We start from the raw sequence: 24,117 nt of genomic DNA on the forward strand, positions 1-24,117 counted from the left end.
ACAACGTTCTTGTTAGGGAAAGAGAGATAGGTTTGGATCGTCAGAGGAAGGAGGCTGAAAATATCGTATTAGGTGGAAATTCAAATCGAAAACGCTGCGCAAAGCTTTTGGGCTAGCACTGTAGAATAGCAGCAAAAGTAGATCATTACGTCACTGTAAGGTGAGGTACAGGGCCGTAATATTGTCGTGACACAATCATAACCCTGTTGTACGCAGGTAAAAAAATTTTTTTGCAAAAAAAATAACAGGTTGACCATTGCTGTGAAGTTAAACTTCACACTCGGTCAATAGGTCAGGGCGGGAAGGAACACCAGAGAGACGAGATACTTTGTGTGACAGTACACTAGAGTTACAGTTTTGAAGAAGAACGGACAATCGTCTTCACCAAAAGCTCGCGAATTCATTTCTACGTACCTTTCCCTCGGACCGCTCGACGTGTCTCACAAGGATGGAAAAGAAATCGCAAGCGTGCTTGCCCCAATGGCCGAAATGTTCAGCGACTATAGGGAAAAATTTGGCAGCTGATCCAGATGGTCGGATGTAGAATCGTATTTTGTAATCTTTTCTTTTTCGCGGATGGAGGCGGCGGCACCATCTTCGACTGCAGATCGACGTGAAGCTTCCGATGCCCACGGGTGAGCAAGTTATATGTCGAGTTCAAAGGACTTGCCATAGCCGGAACCGAAGGCTATGATGTCAGGACGGTTTTCGTTATTCAGATAGCTGAACCTCGGCTCAATTTTGCAAGAGAGGCCCGCGTCTCGAATGCAGTCGGACCAGCCAGTGACAATTCGGTTGTGAGCCTAAACAGGACCACCTCCGAACTTGCAGGTCAGCATGTGATAGCCATGAGGATCAATTGTTGATCCGCATTCGCAGAGAGACACACACGCGGTGAAGGCGAGAGGACAGTCAAGCCTCGCTGATGCCGCTAAACGAAATTCGTAAGGTTTTAGTGCGAGCATCCTCGAGGTTGGAACTGCCTCAAGCCATCGATCGGCGTGCTTGCCTCGACATGAGCCGCAACCGGGATAAATAACGGTTGTCGGCAGCAGAGGATAAAATCGATGAGAGTAAAGCAAGTTGAATTTCGAATAACAGTAACTTTTAGAATTTTGGCTTTGTCGAGGCTAAATCGGAAAGAGTCTTCGAAGACGAGTCAGCGAGAGAGAGATTTATTGAGAACAAACAAACGGTAGAGAAGGTGACATTCACTAGAGACAACGTCTAACTAAGGAAAGAATAAATTAGCTATAAATACTTAGCGGAGGTTGAACTGGCGTTTGAGCTCCGTCGATAAGTCTAAACAAGAAAAAAGACCGGAAATTCGAGACAGTTTGTGGGTTATACTGCAGTAGGACGGAAAGGCGGCGCCTCCAGTAGCAGGCGAACTCATTTCGTTCGGATTTTCCCTCGGTGCGCTCGACGTGCGTCAGGAAAACTTTAAAGAATTTGTCTGCCAGCTTTCCCCAGTGACCGAAGTGCTCGAAGACGAGCGGGTAAAATCTAGCAGCTGCGCCTGAGGGCCGAATGTTGGCGTCGTACTTTTCGACCTTTGCTTCTTCTCGGATGATTGCCGCAGCGCAATCTTCGACCGCAGAACGACGGGACGCTTCGGAGCTCCAAGGATGAGCCAGAGAGATATCAAGCTCCATAGAAACGCCGGCTTCGAATCTGCATGCGACAATGTCGGGTCGATTCTCGTTATTGAAATAGCGAAATCGCAATTCGACCTTGCACAAAAGACCCGCGTCTCGAACGCAGTCTGCCCAGCCGGAGACGATGTTGTTGTGAGCCCAGACTGGACCGCCGCCGTGCTTGCAGGTTAGCAGGTGATAGCCTTGGTTGTCGATAACAGAATTGCACTCGCAAGAGTCGAAGCAAGCAAGGGCAAAGTCGAGGGGACAGCCCAGTCTCAAGTATGCTGCTAAACGAAAAGCGTTAGGCTTTAGCGCAAGCGCCTTTGAGGTAGGAACTGCCTCCACCCAGCGACCAGCCTGGCTGCCTCGGCAGGAGCGCAGACGAGCAACATCGCGATTGTCAGCGGAAGCGAAAAACACTTCAGAGGCCGAAGACCGGTAAATTTCGGAGCAAAGAGTTTTTTGTAGCTTTCCCGTAAATGACGACAGGTCCGACATAGTTTTGACTTTTCTAAGTTTGGGCCAAGGCGGACTTGAAAAGACGACAATGCGAGGTTCAGAAATTGTTCGACGTAGCGGAGAGAAAGCAGGTCTTCGGTGCTGAGAGAGTTTGAAAAACGGTTCGGTAGTGTGGTCAGCGAGTTGCTCCATCCTGCTAGAAAAGCAGCGTCTGTGATGTCAGATAGCAACGGCAAGCCAAAACCGCCTAATTTAATAGGCAGTGTTGCCTGTTGCCATTGTTTGTCCGATAGGTGGTTTACCAGAAGAATTTCTTCAAACGACGACCGGGAGGTGTGCGATAGCTCTGCGAAAAAGTGACGATGGAATAGTTCTGCCGAGGTGGTTGAGACTCGTTGCGTAGAAATACCGAAGTAAGAGCAGACTGCATTGAGGATCTCCCAAACTGCTTATCTTCGAGCCGAGCTCTGCATTTTTTAAAAAGTAATGGAAGCAGAAGTCGTCGATGTATTCAGGTTACCCGATGGGCGCTCCGAGAACTGTTGTTCCAACCGATTGACAAGACACAGGAGACGATTGCGGGGGAGATGGCCACGGAAAAAATATCGCACTTCCTGTCGGCAATGCAGAGGCGCAAATCGCCGAAAGATTGCTTAAGGTCCAAGAAAGCAGCAAAAACTTCCAGTTCCGTGCCCAAAATAAAGACGTCGTCGAGATACGCCAGAATGACGACATTTGGAAGACTGCATTGCAAGTCCACCAACGTTTGATGGATTCCAACGGCGAATAGTGCCGGCCCAAGGGGTCTCCTTGGTGGACGCCTTCCTCCGAAGACAGCAGTGTCACGCCGGAAAACAATGGGAAGACAAGAGAGCTGAAGCGGCCGTACATTGGCAAAAATGTGGCATTAACGACGGAAAGCTCTCTGAGAGACGTCGGCGTATTGCCTCACGACTAATAATTGAATTGAACGCGTTTGTGTCTTTAATAGCATCCAGTCAGCGTTGCGGTTGAGGAGCGCTTGGACGTGATGAATGATGAGTTCCGAACCGCAGGGTGTAGAGACGCCGTGTTGGATCGGCGAAAAGTAAGATGCGAGAGAGAGAGAGAGAATACATTTCAGTTACATAAAATAGAGCGCAGCTGCGCTAGAGTCGCAAGACCAACAAATACTATATTATAAACAGTTCGAGTTTAACGGACGAGAAGCTAAGCTTCGCGTTCTGAGTATAGGTCAGTACGGGAAAAGGAATCACTCACACAGGAAAGCTTATGGTTCTTATATAACACTACAGACGGGACATTGAAGAAGAACAGATAGACGACGACGCCAATAACACATAAAAGTACTTTTACCAGCCGGACCCTCAGAGCGTTGAAAGAAATTTCTGAGGCGAATGAGGAAATCATTTGCGTGCTTGCCCCAGCGTCCGAAGTCTCTGCAACAACCGGAACAAAGCACGACGATGATCCGCAGACACGAACAACAGATGAGTAATTCTCGATCTTTCTCTCCTCGCGGATTATTGCTGCAGCCCTATCTTCGACAGCAGCGCGACGACATGCCTCAGAACTCCAGGGATGTGCCAACGAGATATCGAGCTCGAGCGATTCACCTGTTCCAGTGCCGAAAGCAACGATATCAGGGCGATTATCGTTATTGACATATTCATGACGGGGCTCGACACGCAAGAGAGACCCGCATCTCGGACCCAGTCAGCCCAACCAGATACGACACGGTTGTGTGCCCTTGTGGGACCATAGATGGAAGAGAAGAAGGGATAGGAAGCTCCCGTCGTCACGTGATCACTTCAGTGCGCCAGGTGTGTTACGCCCTAATGGATTTAATCGAAAGAGCCCTTCTCGACCTGCAGGAAGAGAAAATAGCAAGTCAACCGTCTCATCGTCTCATCCGGCTAAGGAAGGACCTGCGCGTGATCTTGGAATTCTCGAAAAGCGAAGTAATGGCGATTTTCGGCGAAAAGCTGGTTTCGGCAATGGCAGCGTGTTTCCAGCCGGGCACGAAACGCTCAACCATATCTTCACTGCGAGAACATGCCCAAACGAAGTTCGTTTCCCTTCGCATTGGGCCTCTGCGGGACATTTGGGCGTGTCTATATTGCGCCCTTGGCATTGCTTTTGACGACCCACTTCTTTCCCAATCGGTTAATCGGCGAGTATTCGAGGCAATGCTACTACGCTTTCTCCGGGCGCAGCAAGGATCGGATAAAGGACGAGATTTTCAGGCGGCAGGTGCTCAGTGCATGGCTCAGCCTTTGTCAGGTGACGAGGAGAACGCACTGAGGTACGCCGCTGGATTTGTCCCGTTCAAGCTGCTGAATAAGTACACGAAAAGAAAGGAAGATTATAAGGGTATTATTGAATGTTTGAGGAATTTGTCAGTCGAGGATTGTGAAAGGGCGACAGAAGGTGGCAGTGACGAAAGTAGTGAAATTGAAGACTACACATCCCAATGGATTGCGAAAGTGGATAGGGGAGGTCTCTTCAAGATCAACGACAACGCCTACCACTTTTTCAGAAGTGTGGAGAACGTTGTCCGATGTCGCTTACCTAGTCGATTAGCCCGGAAGGAGAATTGTGACGTCGTTGCGGCTGTTGAAGTAGATCCAATGGTCGTTTTCAGGTGGAGATTACTTACTGCTACACTTCTGGACGACGCTCACAGCAGTCATCTCCTTCATGAAATTGCTTCCCTGTGGGTGACGATGAGAGGCTTCTCAATGACCTCCGCCTGGCTAGAGAAGTATAAAGTAGCCAAGGACTGCCTCCTGAAGAAAAAGAAAGCACTGAGGAAGAGTCTTCTCAAGCCAAATCGAACAGAATGATTTTATATGTGATACTGATATTGCACAATTAATACGATTATTCAAGGAAAAGAAGATTTGTGCGTAGATTTACGTTTTGGGAGTGGCGTTGAATCGACTTCTTCTGGAAAGAGACGACGGCGACGGCTCGAATTCCCTCGAAGAGGTGCCAGGGCAAGAGATTTCTGCAGCCTTAGAGAGTTGGCATTAACAACACACTCCGCAACGGACGGGTTATCGCATCTGCCTCCAGTCGCTCTCTGTTGACCGAAGTAGTTTTCGAGGGGGTCTTGAGAGATGTGTTCACTCAGCACGAACAAAGGCCGCTCCGATTCAGGTAAGGAAAAGAGGTACTCAGTCATTTCCACAAATGCTCTCACTATTTCAATGTATTACAATTGCATTTCGTATTACAACAACTGCTCACCAGTCATTCTCCAGCCCTGGAGCGTCTCCTGACTAAGCCGCAATCGATTCTTCGCGTGCTTTGGAACATCTTCCTGTGCGTCAACCCAATCGTCCCATTCATCCAAGTAAGTCAGAAAATCGTTCTTGAGCCACTAAAATAAAAGAATGACATGACTTTCTAGCTCTGAACACTTAAATTTTATTAATTTACTTGAATTCGTTCATCGTCTGGACGTCGATATCCTCTATGATTTGCTCGAGCATTTGACAGGGACCTGACGTTGAGACAGTCAAATGCTCTGTTGAAGAACCGGCAGAAACGGGCGGTCTCGGTGCTTCCGTCGACTTTGTAGTGCTCGAGACCATTTGCGACGGAATCACTCAGAGTCTGCAGTATGTTATAAATGTTAACTCTGATTGAGAATTTTTCAGGTCAATTAGTACCTGCGCAGCAAGATCAACCCTCATTCGCGAGTAAGAATTGAGGCGGACGTGCTCTAATTTCAGCTTCTTCAACAGATACAATCCGGCTGCCGCCGAAGTCTCCTGACACTTTTTGTACAGCTCCACAATGTGTTCCCAAGTGATCCACTGATCGTTTAGCTAAGATTCAAACATGAGACAATTAGTATATATATAGATTGACACTCACTTTCATAGATCTTGTCCCGTTGAAAGGGTAGGAATGCGAAAGGCAATTCCTAGTCGTCTTTAGAAGGTGAGGTGGATCGGATACGAAGAAGATCATCCGATCATCGTTGCTGTAAGGATTCGCTATCTTGAATAGTGGATCATTTACTGGCCTTGTGGCGGCATCATGCATGCGGTAAAATTTCCGGTTGGGGCCAGCTCCGTCCGATGTGACGCAGAGAACTTTGAACGATAGCATTTCCAAAATTTCTACGGCTTCCCACATTATGGACATTAGATTTCCCGCGGAGATGCCCGTCGTGGGGAAGTGTGCCCAAGGAAATGAAAGTCCGGAAGTGATACCTCGAATCATGAGGACAAGCATGTGTGTGGCTACGTCGTTGATCGGTGTCTGGAAAGCTGCAGAATGGCTGAGAGATTTCTCCAGATCTCCCATTTCATTGCTGACTCGGCCAAGGTCAACAAAGCCGACAATCTCTTGACTTGTTTTGCGGTAGACCAAATCGTCTCTAATCTTCATTTCGTCGAATACGAGGGCGACGTGTCTCTGTGCTTCGGAGCAGCCGTCAAGTTGTGCCTCAGCCAGCAGGTGGTCGTTAAGATCGTCGTGAAAGCCAGTTTTCTGCTTTGAAAAATTACTGTAATCTCTAAGTGTCCGCTCTGACGGAAGTTGAATCACTCCAGCCGTTCGCATAATGTGATAGGCCGATGAGCTGGCCATCTTTAGGCTGAGCGCCAAACGAATCATGACGGGATGCCATCTCATTCCCGATGCGCTTTTCGCGGAAGCGGCCTTAAACTGCTGATCCCAAAAGAGTCTTCTGAACGTGCCCTTGGGATAGATGTCGTCAATTTTTTCTCCTTGAGCATTCATTACTGATGTGACGTCGTCGTGCAGATCCTGCGGTAATGCATCGCCTTTTTCTCTGATTGATTTGGCAATTGACTTTCTCATTTGGACAATTTTTCGTTCAGCAGCTTTCTTCACTGTAGCCAGTCTCTTCAATTTCTGCGATCTCTGTGGAGTCTTCAGGCTGGCGTTAGTTGCGAACTTGCTCGTTGCCTTCGGAGATCGATTCCACCTCGAAAACTTTACACGAAGTACTCCACGGTATGCGACGCACTGCTGACATCGCTTTTCTGCCACACCAACCAGCAACTGACATCCACTAGCTCTTACCGTCGAAGAATGCTGTCTGCCCTCGTAGACTATGGGCAGATACGAATCAATGCTGGCAGCCACGTTCCCCTCTTTCGTCTTGAATATTCCTTTATCCGCAAAGCACATTCTTATAAAATGTTGATCGGTATTGCCAGGGCAAACGAAGAGGTCATCAATGAATTGGGAAAAACGCACATAATTTTTGGCATTGACGGCATCTGGTGAGATCGGACATCCGGACAGGGCAATGCATTTATCCTTGTCTACTTCTCGCCCTCGAACATATAGTGCCCGAACTCCACCCTGCCCAACAACGGCGCTAATCAAAACTGAAGTAGGAGGCAGACAAGTCCGTTCATCGGATACTTTATCCCCCCAACCAATGCTCAACTTGGACAAGTATATGTCATCTCCTCTTTCCATTTTATGCCACGATGGCTTCAGTCTATCGCAGAAAGTATGAGGATTGTACAGTAACTGTCCATGCAGCTTACAGTTCTGTCGCTTCTTGAGGGGATTCCCCAAAGACCTCAGGGGGCGCGTCGGTCGTGTGTGGTAACTCCCCCTTCCTCCCGCTCCTTTTACTTCTTTTCACTGAATGCTCCCTTTTCGTTCTCACCAATCGCAACTTTCGAGCCATAGATTCCTACAGAATGTGTGAAGACACGTATTACGACGCTAGAGAAAGTAGAAGCCGTGATCTAAGTAACTCTTGCCACGCCCACGCGGAGTACAACCCCATGCACTAAAATTGCCCATACACGCGAACGAAAGAAAGTATTAGAAAACAAATACCAGTTACGTGAACAAGAGGGACGGTAGTGCGAATAGCAGCGCTACTCTAAAGGATTAACAGTGATGGGAACGCACACTTGGTACGTAAACTAGCGATGAAAAGAACCCCCGGATATCGCTTTTTATGCTCTAAAGTCAGTGGAAATCTCCTTTGACGAGCGAATAGGACTAGGGAAGCTGACAATAGTAGACAGGCTACCCGTTGAAGGCCATAAGGTTGCGTAGAACGCTGAAAAACGACCGTAAGAGGTACGTAAACGTCACGCGCGAAAAAGGTCGGGATATGAGCGAATATTACACAGAAGATGTATGCCAAAATTGTTTCTACAATATTAAAAAGTGCATTACCGTAGAAAAATATTCGGAAAGTCACAGTGGTGCAATTCACGGATCGTTTATGTGTACAATATACGGGCCTCAGCCGTAACACACATCGGGCAATGCAGGCAGTCGTCGTGCAGCACTTGCTGTCACGTGACGACGGGAGCTTCCTATCCCTTCTTCTCTTCCATCTATGGTGGGACCGCCGCCATGCTTGCACGTGACAAGGTGGTAACAATTTTGATCAATTAGCTTTCCACATTCGCACGTCGTAATGCAAGCCGGAAAGGGAAGAGGCTGACCCAGGACTCATGCTAGATAACGAGCTCCTCTCGAGCGAGCTTTTTCGCTTTCTCTTTCGGTGGCTGATTGCAAAATTGCCCCGTATCTGTCGCATTTTTCTATAATAACACTAGTACAGTGGAACCTGTTTAATCCGGCCACCCATGGGACGTGACTTTACTGGCCGTAATATTCAGGTAATCTCTATAACAAAAAAAATTTTTTTCGACAAGAACTAGTACTATTAGTGCAGAAGAAAGCAAAGTAGTACAGCAGTAGTTCTAGTCATTTTTCTGAAAGTACTGATCGATTTTTGCTTGCTTCGTAGATACGATTGACTTCAATTTAGCTTCTTTAATTCTTGTTGAAAGCTCAAACGCAGCTTCAGAAACCTCTTCATTCTTTCTTTCATTAGCAAACATCTGTAGATTCATTGCAACAAATAAAGCGTGGCCCCATGAATCAATCTGCGACCGTTCGGTTTCATCGTCCTCTTCTTCTTCCTCAGCATCGCTAACTACTTCCTTTTCTTGCGAAGTAGATCTTTTCGCGAGATTTTCAATTGCCGCGACACGCAACTTTTCTTTCCAGTCGTCTCCCTCGATCATGTAGCATGTTTCAACGTCATCATCAAAAGCAGCATATTCAGCGCCTGAAACGATTTCCGGACTAATCTTGTCAATTAGGCCTTGCAACTCTGATTCATCATTTTCTGCGTCATCCTCCAAACCTTTAAATGGATCGACGTCTTCCTCCTGTTTAGGAATTGCTCCACTGCTTCTAAAGCAATTCCTTATGGTACTTCTTTGGACGTCATTCCAAGCTCTCTTCACGAATCTAATAGCTGTCAAAAGGTCTACACTCTTGGCGATTTCGGAGGCAGAAAGAGTTGTTTGGTCGATTAGAGCAAGAACGTGCTGAAGAAGGAGACGACGATACATAACCTTGAAATTTTTATTATCCCAGCATCTAAAGGCTGAACTCTGGATGTTGCATTTTTTGGGAGAAAGACAATTGTGACATTGGACAGCTTTAGAGAAGGATCATGGGTGGGAGCGTTGTCAGCGAGAAGAACGACTTTCTTTCCACATCTTTCCAATTCTGCATTCCAAGCTGTAAGCATTTTTTTCCAAATGTCTCGTGTCATCCATGCCTTGCTGTTCGAGTAATAGGGAATTCCGCACGGTCTACGAATGTCTCGAACGCTTTTGAAACATCGTGGCTTCTCGGATCGTCCAACTATTACAGGTGGCAACTTTTCACCTGCGGCACTAGCAAAATGAACGACCGTAATCCTCTCCTTTGATTGTTTTCCTCCACTGCACTTCTGTTTTTTTCTGTCCCAGTGTCTTGTTTGGAAGAGCTCTAAAAAAGCAGGCGGTCTCGTCTACATTCCAAACTTCGGTGTCGTCACAGCCGAGGAGAAGTTCTGAGAGTCTTTCTTTCCAAGAATCTACTAATTCATCAGGAACAGATGCTGCTTCTCCGCTGATTGTAAACTGAGCAATTCCGCGGCGCCTTTTGAAGTTTTCCAACCATCCATTAGAGGCTTTGAACTCGGATTCACCCATAGCAACTGCGATTTTCAGCGCCTCGTCTTGTAACATCGGCCCAGTCACCGGAACTCCCCTCTGTCTCGCTAACGAGAACCAATTGTAGACAGCGTCGTTTAGGGCGCTCTCACGCTTTCGTTTACGCGAAGAAGGACAGCATTCTTGAAAATCCTTTACAATAGCGTCTCTGCTTTTCAAGATGCTCTGAATCTGTGTTTTCCCGCAGTCGAAAGCTTTAGCTATTTGTCGCGAACCGTGATCTGGATGGTGCTTGGCATATTCAAGCACGGAAACTTTTCTTTCAGGGTCAATTCGACGCGTGCTCGACGTCCTTGGCCTCGTGCTTCCATGTTTGAGTGCGCATGCGGAAATCATGGACGCCTTTGCATATCACTCCTACGTCCGAGGGCATCATGTCTATCAAACCAACTGGGCCCCGATTATCGGAGAAACTCTGTTTGTGCAAAGGGAGCCTGAAAATCACCACGATCTGCATGCTGTGGCAGTAAGAAAAGGAGACGAAATCGTTGGACACGTGCCACGCGGGATTAGTCGTGTAACTGCCTACTTTCTAGCACGAGAAAGCAGTTCTGTAGAGTGCGAAGTTACTGGACCGCGGGTCAACAGGGGAGTCGGACATGGCCTTGAGGTTCCATGCATGTATCGCTTCTCAGGGAAGAAATCTCACATTAAAAGACTAAAAGAATTGTTATTGTCTAAAGCTAAGTAATATTGGTGCTATTGGTCGCTATGCAGAGGTGAAAAATACACAGTGAAAAATTTTGGTGTGGCCGCATTACCGCAATAACCAGGTGGTCGCTATACCGAGAGAGTTTCTGAATAAATTGTACTACGATTCGCCGGGACTTGATGCAAGTGGTCGTAATAAACAGGTGGCCGCCCCTAACAAGGTGGCCGTTAGGACAGGTTCCACTGTATGTCAACTATCTACCGATATTACATCATTCACTTTCCCCGCAAACTCGCGAGAAAAAGCGCGTTCAAAAAAAAGTCGTTTGTTGTCTGCGAAAAAAAGGTTCGTTTGAATCGGTGCTGTCCGTGCTGATACTATTCAAGAGTGTCTCCCAATAGAGGGGCAACACAGTCAAAGAAAGCTCTTTGGAAAAACAGACGCTTTCTGCCGCTGAATTCCACCGAAGGTAACCGATTTTGCTTTTTTACGCATTCGTCGATAAGCGAAACAATGCTTGTAACAGGCGGAATACATCCGTCTTTTCTGACGGCTTTTCGCAACGACTCGGCAATAATTAACGCGTTAGAATATCGGGTAGAAGGTGACATAGCAACGTTTTCGTTCAGAAAGACGTCTAGAACGGCTTCGAAGTCCTCCATAGCGACAGAGACACACATCGATTCACAAAGGGTCATGTGACAGTGCTCATTGCCAATCCCCTTCTCTATTTTATCTATGCCTTGGCAACGCGACGCCGCGATTTCGGCTGTTTCCCGCTTTCGCTATTGGTCGAAAAGGCTCTAAACTACTTAATACTTACCTTTCCATCTTTGTCGACGTCGCCCGATCTTCGGAATCGTTGCATTCGAGCCACACCACTTCATTCAAAAATGAGCAAAGCTGGCTATCATACGCACTTAACGCGGCTGGATTACAATACTGACGTCATAAAATAAAAATCAAGGTTTTGCACTATTTACGCAATATGCTCATAAGCCAAACTTCTATCTTACCCAAAATTTGAGCCGATGGCCACCAATTTCTATCGTCTCTCACATACAACCTAGAACCACTTCGTGTCACAAAAAATCCACACAAAATTCATCGCGGGACAAAGAGCATCGAAAAACAAATACGAATTTTCTCGATCGCGACGTTTTTTCGAAAGCGTGCTGTTTTGCGAGAAAAGGTTGCACGTCAATCGGACCACAACCAATCGAACCAGCAATGTCGGTTCTACAAAACTGGTTCAAAGCCGATTTGATATTGGCCAGCTTTTGATATGAAAACACAAACACTCCTACTCGCGTGTGTAAAAACGACACCACCTTTACGACAACGCCGTACGATAGCGGCGCGTCTCACGGCTACAAACGACACGTCGAACGAAAGCCGATATGATGCGCTTTACGAATTGCTGCTATTCGACTGCAGGCGACGTTCCCTTTGTCGCGCAGCGAGCGCAAAAGAAGACGGACAACGACCCCTTTCGCGCATCAAAAATCGGTGAAAACGATTCGGAAAGCAAAGCGAAACACAGTGAAACGCTCCAAAGCGTTTCGCAAGCGTCGTATCGATGCATTCCATAGTGCGCGTCACCTCTTGGCGACGCGGCACCGCGTTTTCGGGACGTTAAAACGATCGAATAAGTTCGAAAACCGCGGATCTACTTAATTCTTACCTTTTTACTCAATTCGATGTCGCGCGTAATCCGAAACGACACTTTGAGCCAAAAATCGATTCTCTTGTACAAAGACTTAAGCGCGCTAGCGAAAATGCCGGTGACGTCATTGCTTGAAGTGCTGGAGCACATCAATCGAGCACACCATCGCAAATGGCAGGAAAGTCCTCTTTCTACATTCTAAACGCGTTTTACTACACTATTATCACTACAGAACAACAAAAGAATGTGTGCAACCTTCGAAAGAAGGTCGATCGAGGAGCCGGTCGTTGTTCACGCCCAGCGCCTCCCCAAAAACCTGACGCGAACATCGAACAAGCTATATTTACCCCTGCTAGAGTCAGATTGAAGATCAGACAACTTCATTCGAGGCCTCTCTTTGCGTACGCTTAAAGCCCTGATACTAAGCCGCTGGACTTTCAAGAAAACCATTACAGTGATTTCAAAATCAATGGCTTAGCCACCAATATAACACTGCATTGATTCTACTACTTAACTAATACCTCCCTTTAAGGTCTGCAACAGCAAAAAAGGTTGCCTAAACGCACAAACAGAAACGTTGCTTAGAAAAATTATCCTAATTTAATTTTACGTAACAACGGGCGAAAACTCTATTATTAACCTTTCCAATTAACCCAAGATTGCTTTAGAAAATTCGCAACCCTTTGGCAAAAAAGCAATTTCATAGTTTGATATTCACCTCTATCAAAGCATAATTCTGAAAAAATTGATTTCGTCCAACGCTTTTCTAACATATCCTACTTGATACATCACTCCAGGACTAGTGGCATAGGCAGCGAATAATTATTACAAGGTTTCTAAATAAAATCAATTAAAGTTTTCAAAAAGCCTATATTAAACTGTTCTATGAGAATCTGACATCATGCGAGACATTACTAGTCACAAGAATAGCAAGGGACGCAAGAAAATTTTGCTACAGTGCATCTCACGTCCGATCGAAAATGAGCGTGACTTACTGTTTTACTTGCGTTTGTGTCGTTTTTCTTTGCAAATAAAGTACAAAGCTACATCCATATGTTCTTTGGTCTTTCTTCTACCTGCCGAGATGCCTCGTTTGACGATCATTCATTTCAGATTTTAGCTGAGCGACGCGATAATAAGCATGCCTTCGACCAACGTTAGGCTATTTTTTAGACAAGGGTAGAGATTTCTTTAGCAGCGGCTATTTGCAACTCCTTCTTTATCGCCTTGAGTTTTTCGAAAACTCTTTGGTCTTTCTGAAACCATTCTGTTGTCGGCCGTAGGGCGATTTTCGGGGTGTGCCTAAATTACGTTAGGCTAATGTGTTTCTAAACGGAACTACCTCCGCCGATTCACTTACGGCAGCATGATAAAGAGATAGCTTCTTTCCATTCGCTTTCAAGCGTTTTTCCAGAACAAGCTGAAATTGTCGACACACGTGGAAAAGCACATGTAGCTCTAGTAGCGTACGCTCATCGCAGAAATGTCTTACGTTCCCGTTTTTTCGTTCCTTTGTCAAATCAGAGGAATTTGTTTGTACTCTGCCTACATCGAAGACGCCGACGGTGAAAACGTCGCTTTGGCACGCGAAAGGACGAATTCTCACAATAAGAACGCGCTCGGCGCTTGGCTGGGTCGCTTCAAAGTGGGCCACGTTGATCGCGAAGTCGCTAGAGTGCTTTCTGAGCCGATTGATAACGGCTGGATAACTGTGGACGGGTAATAACTGCATAAAATCATATTGACAAAATCGCTATTTTGGCGCTTTTAGCAAGTTCATCGGAGAGCCATATTCCAGTGACGTACGAGGCTCAATGAGCTGGAGATTCCGGGTTCGGGATAGCAAAATAACAGTCTCTGTCGTCGATTCGACCGTGGAAAAATTGGAGATGAGCTTTCGAGTATTCACAGAAATAGGAAGCCTTGGACTGAATCCGGATTTCCTCGACTATGGAGATGAATAGAGCGAGGAAGATTTGCCCTCGGAGAGTGGAGGAGACACATCTCCACCATTGTCTCCAAAATCGAATGAATACGAAGATTACAATTCAGACAATTCGCACTCTATTTTGCAGCCTAAAAGACCTCGAATGCAATAAAGTTGTTGAACTTTCTCTGTTTACAATTAGGTGGCTTTTAGAAAAGCAGGGGGTTTAGAAAAACTGGGGTTCCCACTTAGTTTCCAACGGAAACTCTCCGGTGGGACTTGTAAATGCGTACAGCTTTCTCCAGGGCTTCTCCAGATAAACCTTCGCGATAGAGCTTTTCGTATTGACGGACGCCGCTAAAGAAGCCCTCAATAGTGCTCGCTGCAATACGATGGAGACTCTGGGAAATGGCGAAGCCCCTGATCGTGTAGTCACAGTGCGAACGCGTGTACTGCTTAGCAGAACACCAGACTCGCTCAATCGGGTTGAGCTTGCAGTGGAACTTTGGCAGGTAAATTACCGCGTGTCCTGAGTGGCGAACCATTTTTTCGATTTCGTTTGGTTCCGATCTGCAGTCTTCGTGCGACGACAAGATAGCGCGGAGCTGATCTCTGGATTTTCCACGCACATCCACTCCTCTTTCGGCCAGCACACAATCTAGCCCTTTCGGTGCGCCGTTCTCGTCCACGAGCGACTGAGGCCTTCCGTTCCACTCTGTGTCATGCATAACAGGCTGACGTCCTGCTGGCCCTTTGTTCATTGCTTTTGAATTGAGAGCGTCACTTGGCATGCGGCGATGGCAAGGGCTGTTGTCGAGGACAAAGAGAGCCTTCCGTCCCGGGTACTTAGAATTAAAAATGCCGATTGCCTTCAACATTTGATCTTTGAATCGATCAGCATTCCAGTACCCCTCTCTTGTTCCACCGACTTCCAAGTACACCCTTGCCACAAGTTGAAGCTCCTGGTCCTGCAAGAAGCTTGTATCAGCTTCTGCAATGAAATCGGAGACCATAATAGCTCGGCCCTCCGATTTGGATTTCACAGGATTAAAGGAGCCGTCGCACCAAAAGGAGGGTTGGTCGTCGTTAGAGTGAAAGATGCACTCGTCGTGATACACTCTGATAAAGCCGCTTCCGTCAAACTCCTCCATTTCATGCAAGTATTCTCCACGTCGTTGTACGACGTCAGTTCTTTCATGTCCATCGATATAGACCCCTTCTTGTACTTGGTCACCGAGAAGCTCATACGAGTCATCCACCGATGAATCGTACTTCTTCCAACAACCAAATTCTCGTTTCCAAGAAGGGGAAGGACATTCGAATTTACGTTGGTCTGCACGTCAGACACCGTGAGGTTAGGTTCTCCTTTGCGGACGCAATTTCCTCGAATGAACTCTGTCATCATCAGCTGAAGCTCCGCCTCGCCGTTAAGAAGCCAGACAGGCCCGTTCTGCTTTTTACGAACGTCCTCACAGTCACAGTCATTATCAGCCGCAATTGACGTCACCCAGCGACGAACTGTTTGTCCATTGCAGCCAACGACGGTCGCAGCTCTTTCGCACGCTTTTGTGATCCCTAGGTCGACATTCTGACACACCAGATAGGCGGCGAACATTAGTCGATCAACGTCTTGAAGATCGGCTATCCACTCATCAACGCGAATGCGAGCGACGTCGATTTTTTCTTGCCGTTCGCGAGATGTAGCCGACTCCGAGAGAGGTGTACGATCACTGGGTCGCTTCCGACCACGTCCAGCTGTGCGACCGCCTTTCGCGGCGTCCCCTCGAGGCTTCAACTTGTGCATCCTGTTGACTTGGGTAAGTCGGAAGCGCGGTTCAGTGATGCACGCTTCGGTCGCGTGCCGTCCTCTATCGACGAGCAAGGAGTAGACGAAGACGTGTTGGTGTTTAAAAACACCGGTTGGAGAGGTATTGCAGACGAAAAAGAAAAACAATCCATTCAAACGATGCGCGAAAAAGCCGAGGCACCCGTACAAAACCCGGTGCTTGGCCCGTGTTCCCCAAAAGGGGGCCGCATGTTAAACGTTTAGTAAACTTTATTCTTTTAGTACTCTATATAGACCAAGCTACCTGTAAAAAACGTTCGGGGAATGTCAAAATTAACCGGGACTTTTTTGCGTTTTGACGTGGAATGCACTGTACCTGTTTTTCACTGCGAATGCAACCCCATCAAGCAAGTACATGGAGGCCAAAGGGAGAAGACGACGAGGCAGCGACTACTTAATTACCGCACATAAATCTCACATAAATCCGGAAGTCGACGCCGTCTCAATCAAACGGATATGTAAGTTCGCTAAAAAACGCGGAAATTCGTTAAAATTTTTTAGAAATAAAAACCGCCATCAGTAAATTGCAAGGAGCCTTCAAGAAATTCAAATCTCATTGACGAGTACTAAAAATATACCAAATTATTAATTTCTTTGTTTACATAATGTAACAGTCGAACCTCTCGTATCCGGCAGGCTCCAAAGAGTGTTGTGAAATACATGCGTTTCGTGGAATTACCTCGCTAGCTTCATCTGAAATCTCGTCTCGTTTTTGTCACACATCTTGCGGTCATGATACTCGTCTTTCTTCATTTGGGCTTCAACTTACTCGTCCCTCCACAAATGCTCGTCGATTAACGTCTCTTTATCGTGCTCAGTTTTATTGGAATTCTTTCGGTCCCTCTTGTGGTCTGCATCTGATCTCAAATCATTTAAAGTTCGCTTACGATATATCTGTTATCTTGTTCAAGAGAAAGGAACCTGCTTTACGATTTTCGATTGTTTTTGCTTTTGCCTGACGTGTTTTGTGCTGACGCGCTTGTGTTTCAACATTTGCTTTACCGCACAGCTCTTTTACTGTTCCGTCGCAGTAGAAGTCTTTCTATGGCGTCAACAAAAAGTAAATCTCTTTCTCTTAGTGATCGCGAGCGGATCGTTTGTATGGCTAATAGAGGAATGTCTTCTCGACACCGTGTCGATGCGTTCAGCGTAGGCAAGACGCAAATTCGAGTTATTTGAAAACAAAATAAGGACATCCTTAACTAAACGAATGCTTTCATTTCGATTACCCTTTACAAAAGAATAGAACTAGGAGCAACGGCAATTGTACACTTTTTGTACGCCATGTGGCTCGTCGATTGCGCGACCATATTTGGAATCCAGAGGTTACAATCACGCGATCAACCAGTGGACCTCCGGCACGTGCGGAAACAAAAGCGCCATACTAGCACCTGCATGTACATGGCCGCTCCTTTATGTTCTTTTCTATTATAGCTAGGTACCCATAATTCACAAATAGATTTAGGTACCCTCAATTTTATCTCCTTTTTACATTTTATTAAACATTTATTAGTTATTATTACTTATAAATAGACCGAACCCATATTAACTGCGCATGCTCTTCGCAGCCATATTAAGAGGGGATCAATTACCGACCGTGTTGGTCACGCGACCAATTTTCTCTGTTCCTCTGCAAAGTTAGTCATATTTTTCCCTTTGAGTGAATTTCTTATAGATCGAACTCCAATTCCGTCAAGTTTCGAGCGTCTCTTTCAAGCGGAAGCACAGAGCGAAAAATGGTCGCCGATTCGGCGACCTCTCACGCCGGCCCAGTATGTCAGACGCGTTTACTAGGCGGTGCATCAGTAGGCTAAATCAATGTACTTAAATAAACGCCTTTTCACTTGACGTCGCTTTTTCGATAAAAAACGGATTTCGCTGGTCATTTAACGCGAGTTAGGCGGCGCATATGTCTGAGGTTCCAGCTCCTTCCGGCGGATGGACGAAGTCCTTAGCGCAGTTACCTTCGATATCCATCAGCACAATCGATCAGTATCTCCTGTTCGATGTTCTACCTGAAGATGGGAAGTCAGCAGGAGCTCATAAAGGTCGAAGCAAGGGATGGACGCTCTGGAGGAACGAGAACGTGCGGAATGTCGTCCTCAACAGTTCAGAAGGCGTTTGCTTTGTAAAAGCCAATATTCGAGCGTTGATGAAGTTGAGCATGAAGTACGAGGCGAGCGTTCAGTTAGATCCTCTTACGGGGTCTGTCACAAAATGTACGTGCCAATGTAAGGCAGGAAAGGGTGGACGGTGCAAGCACGTAGCCGCACTTCTATTTCGTCTGTGGGATCTCAAGATGCAGAAGATTCCGTCTGTTCCACCTGACAAGTCGGTGACGGATGTTCCGGCTTATTGGAAAGGAGGCGGTGCAAACGTCGATGGTAAACATCTTTCTCTCTCAAATTTAGGCATTGGGAAACAACAAGCGCCGTCAGTGGGATCATCAGAAGCTCTGGCTGACATTACTAGGCAGAAGATCCACATTGTCGTCGATCAGCCAGTGACTGTTGTTCCTGCAAGCATGCAGCTGGTGCCAAGAGAAGATATTGAAAAGTTCTGCAAGGAACTAAAATCATCAGAAAAGGCTCCAATGCTCACTCCCGTTATTGAGAGAAACGGCTACATGCCTGTTTGACAGCTTCTGTGCCGGTCGAGGCTTTGTATCGTTACGTCCGGATTTGTTATCTCCAAAACCGGAATTAAATGAGGAATATCAGCACTTGCTGGAGAGCTTGCATTTTGGAGGTGCAGTCAGCAAAATCGTGAAGGACTTGCCTGTTATAGACGTTTCAACGGATGAAAATGACAGCCGTACGTGGATAAAATACGAAGGTAATCTGTCCGCTTCTCAGCTTGACTTCCTTCATGAAAAAAGAATATGTATTAACGACTCAGGGTGCAGAAGAATAGAACAAGCCACCCGAGGTCAGGCGGAGAGTCCTCTGTGGAGGAAAATGAGGCAAATGAGACTGACGGCTTCAAACTTCGGACGAGTGTTCAAACGAATTAAGTCACGTCATCCAACATCTTTACTCAACAGTCTTCTTAGCAACAAATCAGTTGACACTGCCTCTACAAGATGGGGAAAGTCTCATGAGTGTGATGCTGTTGAAGAGTACGAAACATTGTCAGGGCGCAAAACTCAGGAATGCGGTCTTTTTGTTAACCCACGTTTTTGCTGGCTTGGGGCTTCTCCTGATCGACTGGTGACCGATCCAGCTGAGAAGCTAAGTACCGATGGACTCCTCGAAATTAAATTCCCGTTCAGTGCTCGTGAAATGACCGTACAAGAATATCAGAAGCAGAAATCGTCCTGTGTTTCATTCACAGATGGACAGATGCACCTGAAAGAGGGACACAATTAATTCTATCAAGTTCTTGGACAAATGGCAATATCAGGGAGGCCTTGGTGCGATTTCGCTGTCTGGACGCCAAGTGAAATGGCAATCAAACGGATTTACTTCAACGAAGAAAAGTGGAAGAGCTGTTTGGATGTGCTCACATTGTTTTATTTTGATATTCTCATAGCTGATATCAGATTTGGCGAACATTCTTTGAAGTAATCTAAGCTATTAGTTTGGGAAGAAAGTTTGACAAATGGCAACAAATAAACCATATCCTCGACAGATCACGGTGCATTGATAAAGGGACGACTTGTGACAGGATTCGAAATGTCTTCACGCGGTTGATTGCTCGTTCAACGTGTATTCGAACTGATGCAATACGTCTGGTATTGACCTCATCCTTAACTGAGAGTTGGCTCTTTCCATCCATGAAGGCAGGAATGTTAAGCTTAACTTTTCTTTCCGCCAACAATGTCTCTATCTCAAACCCTCAACCTTAGAATCTTCTGCACACGACCCGGGCGAAGCCGGGTACTCAAATAGTCTCTTCGCACCGTTTGCAACTCGATTCAGCCAGAACAGGCCCGAGAGCCGATGCAGCCAAGTGAAACGCCGAAGCTTGCTTGGACAAAAGTAGCCATGGATCTTTTCGAGTTTGATGGGTCTCACTACATCGTGGTGGTAGACTATTATTCCAATTTCTACGAAGTGGAGCTTTTACGGGATCTCACCGCTGCTACAACGATACTTCGTATCAAGAGCATCTTCGCAAGGCATGGAATTCCGGAAATCGCCGTTTCCGATAATGGTCCACAATTCGTCAACGCACAATTCGCCGCGTTCGCCACTGCCTGTCGCTTCCGCTACGTCACGTCTTTGCCATGGTACCCACAATCCAACGACAAGGCAGAAAGTGCGGTCAAAATCTGCAAAACCCTTATCAAAAAAGCGAAGAATTCGAAATCGGATACTTATCTGGCACTCTTGGCGTACAGAGCCACGCCGTCAGAAACGCTCAAGTCATCGCATGCACAGTTATTGTTCGGACGTCGCATTCGCACCCAGCTGCCTATGAAATCGTCGATGTTGGACCCGACTCCACAGTCGCCCGCCGTCATTCAAGGTCGCATCGAAGAAACGAAGGAGAAGCAAAAGGCACGCTACGACACAAAAGCGAAAGAATTGCCTGCGATCAAACCTGGTGATTGGCTACGAATGAAGCGTCCAGGAGAAAATGAATGGTCACCTGCTCGATGTCTAAAGAAGCTCAGCAATCGTTCGTTCAGAGTTAGATGTGGAGATTACGTCTACCGTCGAAACCGTCGTCAGTTGCGTCTCACGTCGGAAGAGAATCCGAGTGATGAAGGGGAAGAGCAACTCGAGTTAACCCCGCCGGTAGTGCAGTCTCAAGCAAAATCGAATACGCCTCAGCAGCCAACCACGCAACCGGAATCTCAGCAACCGGAACCGCAGCAACCGGAACGTTAGCGATCCAGAATCACCGCCGACAAATACAACCGTCGCCTCAACCGTCGTCGCCAGTCTCGACTCAACGCTCGTCTGGTGAGTCCACAAATCCAGCACCTGCCTCGACTCCCGTGAAAGTCAGCTCGTACGGACGTCTTCTTTGTCAGCCAAAGTGGCTCAAGGACTACGAACACGTCGCAACTAGAGACAAAGGAGGGTGTTGCGATATGCTATCCGGGACTTCTATGTTAGATGTTAGATGTGCATGACCAACTGTTACGTAGTCAGTTTTTGCGTTTACCAATACATCCACGGATATCGTCACAGAGATGGCGGAGGTGGCAAGACAAAATTCGATCCCTGCTTACAAAAATTCGATATAAAATAGGCCTGTCCTAATTTACCAAATCTTGCGCATGTGACAGATAAGTCTCTGACGAGACGTGACCGTTATTGTCGTTTTTCTTCTCCTCACTTCCGTTTAGTAGAGGCGCGGGTGACGTCAATGCTGGCAGAGATGAAAGAAGAACTTGTCTTTTATGTGCCGACGGGTTGCCTCCTTTCCAGAATTGATGTAGGCATCGCCAATTGTATTCAGCTGAAGATATAAAGAATTTACTGATCGTTCCATATATCATACCTTAGAAACGTTGTAGATATCGATAAACTTGCCAAATTAAAAATTCCAGAGAATCTCCAGTGCTGGAAATTTAATATTTCCTTTTCTTTTAGTTGTAATCGGTCTAAACTTTGCCCAGTTTATCAATAATCCTGTATCTTTGATTCCTCGCCAAAAAAGGGCTTTCATTCCAAGTAGTGTCACGCATCTTCGGCTGCTTTCCAAGAACTTTGACTCACATCCTTTTTGCAACAAGGGCATCCTTGCTCTTGGCCGCATGGTTTGAGCTGTGGTGAAATATCCACACTAGGCTATATCGATCTCTGTCATACTTTTCTTCTGCGATTGACAGTGCTTCCTCCACCTGTTTCAAGAACTGCTCCGCATTCCAGTAACCTTCTTTTCCAGCTCCAATCTCCAATTGCACTCGAGTTTCTCTCCCGCCGTGACGCAAAAACCCATCGAACTCTTTTATAAAATCAGAAATTATAATGCCAGCCCCTCTGCCTTTTTTTCGAAGGAACACCTGGTCCGCTTGACCCCAAGCCTTCGTCTGATCGTCGCTAGACTGGAAAGTTGTCTCATTGTGAAAAATTAGGACGAGGTGCTTGGACGCAGAAGGATTGCAATGATAGCCTGGCTGAGGCGCGCTGGAATCAACATCATTCGGAAGCGGAGCAGGACGATGAGATTTTTCAAGTGACTGCAAGACGCGAACGCAGTCGGCTCTGTACAATTTTACATCGTCTCTTTCATGACCGTTGAAGTAAATTAATTCCTTTTTTGCCCGTGCTCTCTAAGAAAAACCGAAAGTATGCAGAAATCTTAGGGCTGTCAATTCGCTGACTTTTCTTGGAAATTCAGTCGGAGAATTTAGGTTAGGCAGTAGCGTTGTATTTAAGAGACTCTGGAGGCAACAGACGAATGCGACGTTACCGGCTCATGCATCGATGGATATAGACTCGCCCGCGTCGTGCTTCTATTACGCTTTTTAACAGTGGAAAAGGAAACGTTGCCGTAAAGCGTCGAGTCATATAGCTTCGATTTCCAGACCCTTAGTTATTGCGCTAAGCTGCGTGGGCGCCGCATGGCGCTAACGAAAAGGACTTGACAATCACTGTGCAAAACCGTTTGTAGATTACGTGATCTTTCCTCGCGCTGTGACGAATCGGCTTTTGGCTCTTTAATTACCGCACTCTCGCCCTGATTCGACTATTGGCCTAATCTAATCGCGAATGCATAATACGGTTAGCTTAGTTGAGCCCAATGCGAACTCTTAGGAAGTATAACGTCAATTCATGTCGCCTGTGTGGGAAGGAAAACCCAGGTCGCGTTCTCAAAGGGCGTTGAAGATCGACGCTAAATCTCGATCACCTAGCTGTTTCGTCCAGTCACAGAATACTATAGGAGAAAGCATGCTTTTTAGTCGGCTTTAGCAACGAAAAGTCAAGAGTCACATATGGCTGCGAAAAAATCTGGCAGCGGCAGCCATTTTCACACAGAGGCCTACGCTAATGGTATTATGCAGACGCGATTAGATTAGGCCAATGGTCGAATCAGTGCGAGTGTGCAGTAATTAGAGATCCGAAAGGCGACTGGTCTCAGAGCTAGGAAAGATCACGTGATCTGCACACGGTTATGTACAGTGATCGTCAAGGTCCTCTCTTTAGCGCTATGCCCTGCTCACCCAGCCTAGATCGCTGGAGGAGGGTCTGGCAATCGAGACTACGAGGCACAAGCCGGTAAGGTCGCATTCGTATGTTGCCTCCGGAGCCTTATAAAATACGCAAGTAACCGTCCTTGAACAGCGCCCCCAAACTGTCCATGACAACTGTCCATGACGTTGGCAAGTGTCACAAGGCTCTCTTTTGGTGAGAAAAGCCGCATCCACTCACCACGCACGCCAGGCCACCGCTCACACGGCAAACCGAAGAAGAGTGCCTGGCTTGCGAGGCTATTGTCTACCCACGAGCGTAATGGTGATTGAGAGAGGACGAGACCTCGCGAGTTAAACCGTTTCTTTGCATCGACGAAGACTGTTTGCGCTTGTCAAAAGAGATCGGTAATCGGGAAGAACCGCAGAGTTTCGGGCCATTTTGTTTGTCGTTAAGTCCGGGTTGTCCTCCAGTAGAAGTGGTTCGCACAAATTAGGGCGTGGCTGGAAAGGATGTTCTGCCAAGCGTAGGGTTTTCTAGTCGAATTTCAATTGAGTTACGATATTCATTAGATTTCTTTGTTAGTTAGGTGTTCCTTTGGTCACTTGAAACGGCTAGATGAGCCTCCGTTTTATAAATATTTAAGCATGTTATCTTTCCGTTAACAAGAATGTCGTTGTGAAAAAGTGAAGAGTTGCCCGAGATGAGGGTGTGGCGACAGAGCCGCATGCAAAATTTGGGTTTGTCGGCGATTTTGTTGTTTCAAGCGCCTGCGCTACGCCCACTTATGCGCTCGCGCCTTG

The 24,117-nt window shown here is 46.7% G+C and overlaps 1 protein-coding gene and 1 pseudogene across 1 annotated transcript; both read right to left on the bottom strand.

Annotated features, from left to right (window-relative positions):
* Positions 1–1,247: 1,247 nt before the first annotated feature.
* Positions 1,248–2,291, bottom strand: LOC136196897 (uncharacterized). Its single transcript, XM_065986558.1, has 2 exons — positions 1,351–2,291; positions 1,248–1,302 (listed from the first exon to the last, which is right to left on the bottom strand). The coding sequence occupies exons 1-2, from the start codon at positions 2,289–2,291 to the stop codon at positions 1,248–1,250; spliced, it is 996 nt and encodes a 331-aa protein (XP_065842630.1).
* A 324-nt stretch (positions 2,292–2,615) lies between these two features.
* LOC136196898 (uncharacterized) lies at positions 2,616–3,195 on the bottom strand (annotated as a pseudogene).
* Between the last annotated feature and the right edge of the window lie 20,922 nt (positions 3,196–24,117).

This window comes from Oscarella lobularis, chromosome 16 (assembly GCF_947507565.1).
Source record: "Oscarella lobularis chromosome 16, ooOscLobu1.1, whole genome shotgun sequence".
Classification (NCBI taxonomy): domain Eukaryota; kingdom Metazoa; phylum Porifera; class Homoscleromorpha; order Homosclerophorida; family Oscarellidae; genus Oscarella; species Oscarella lobularis.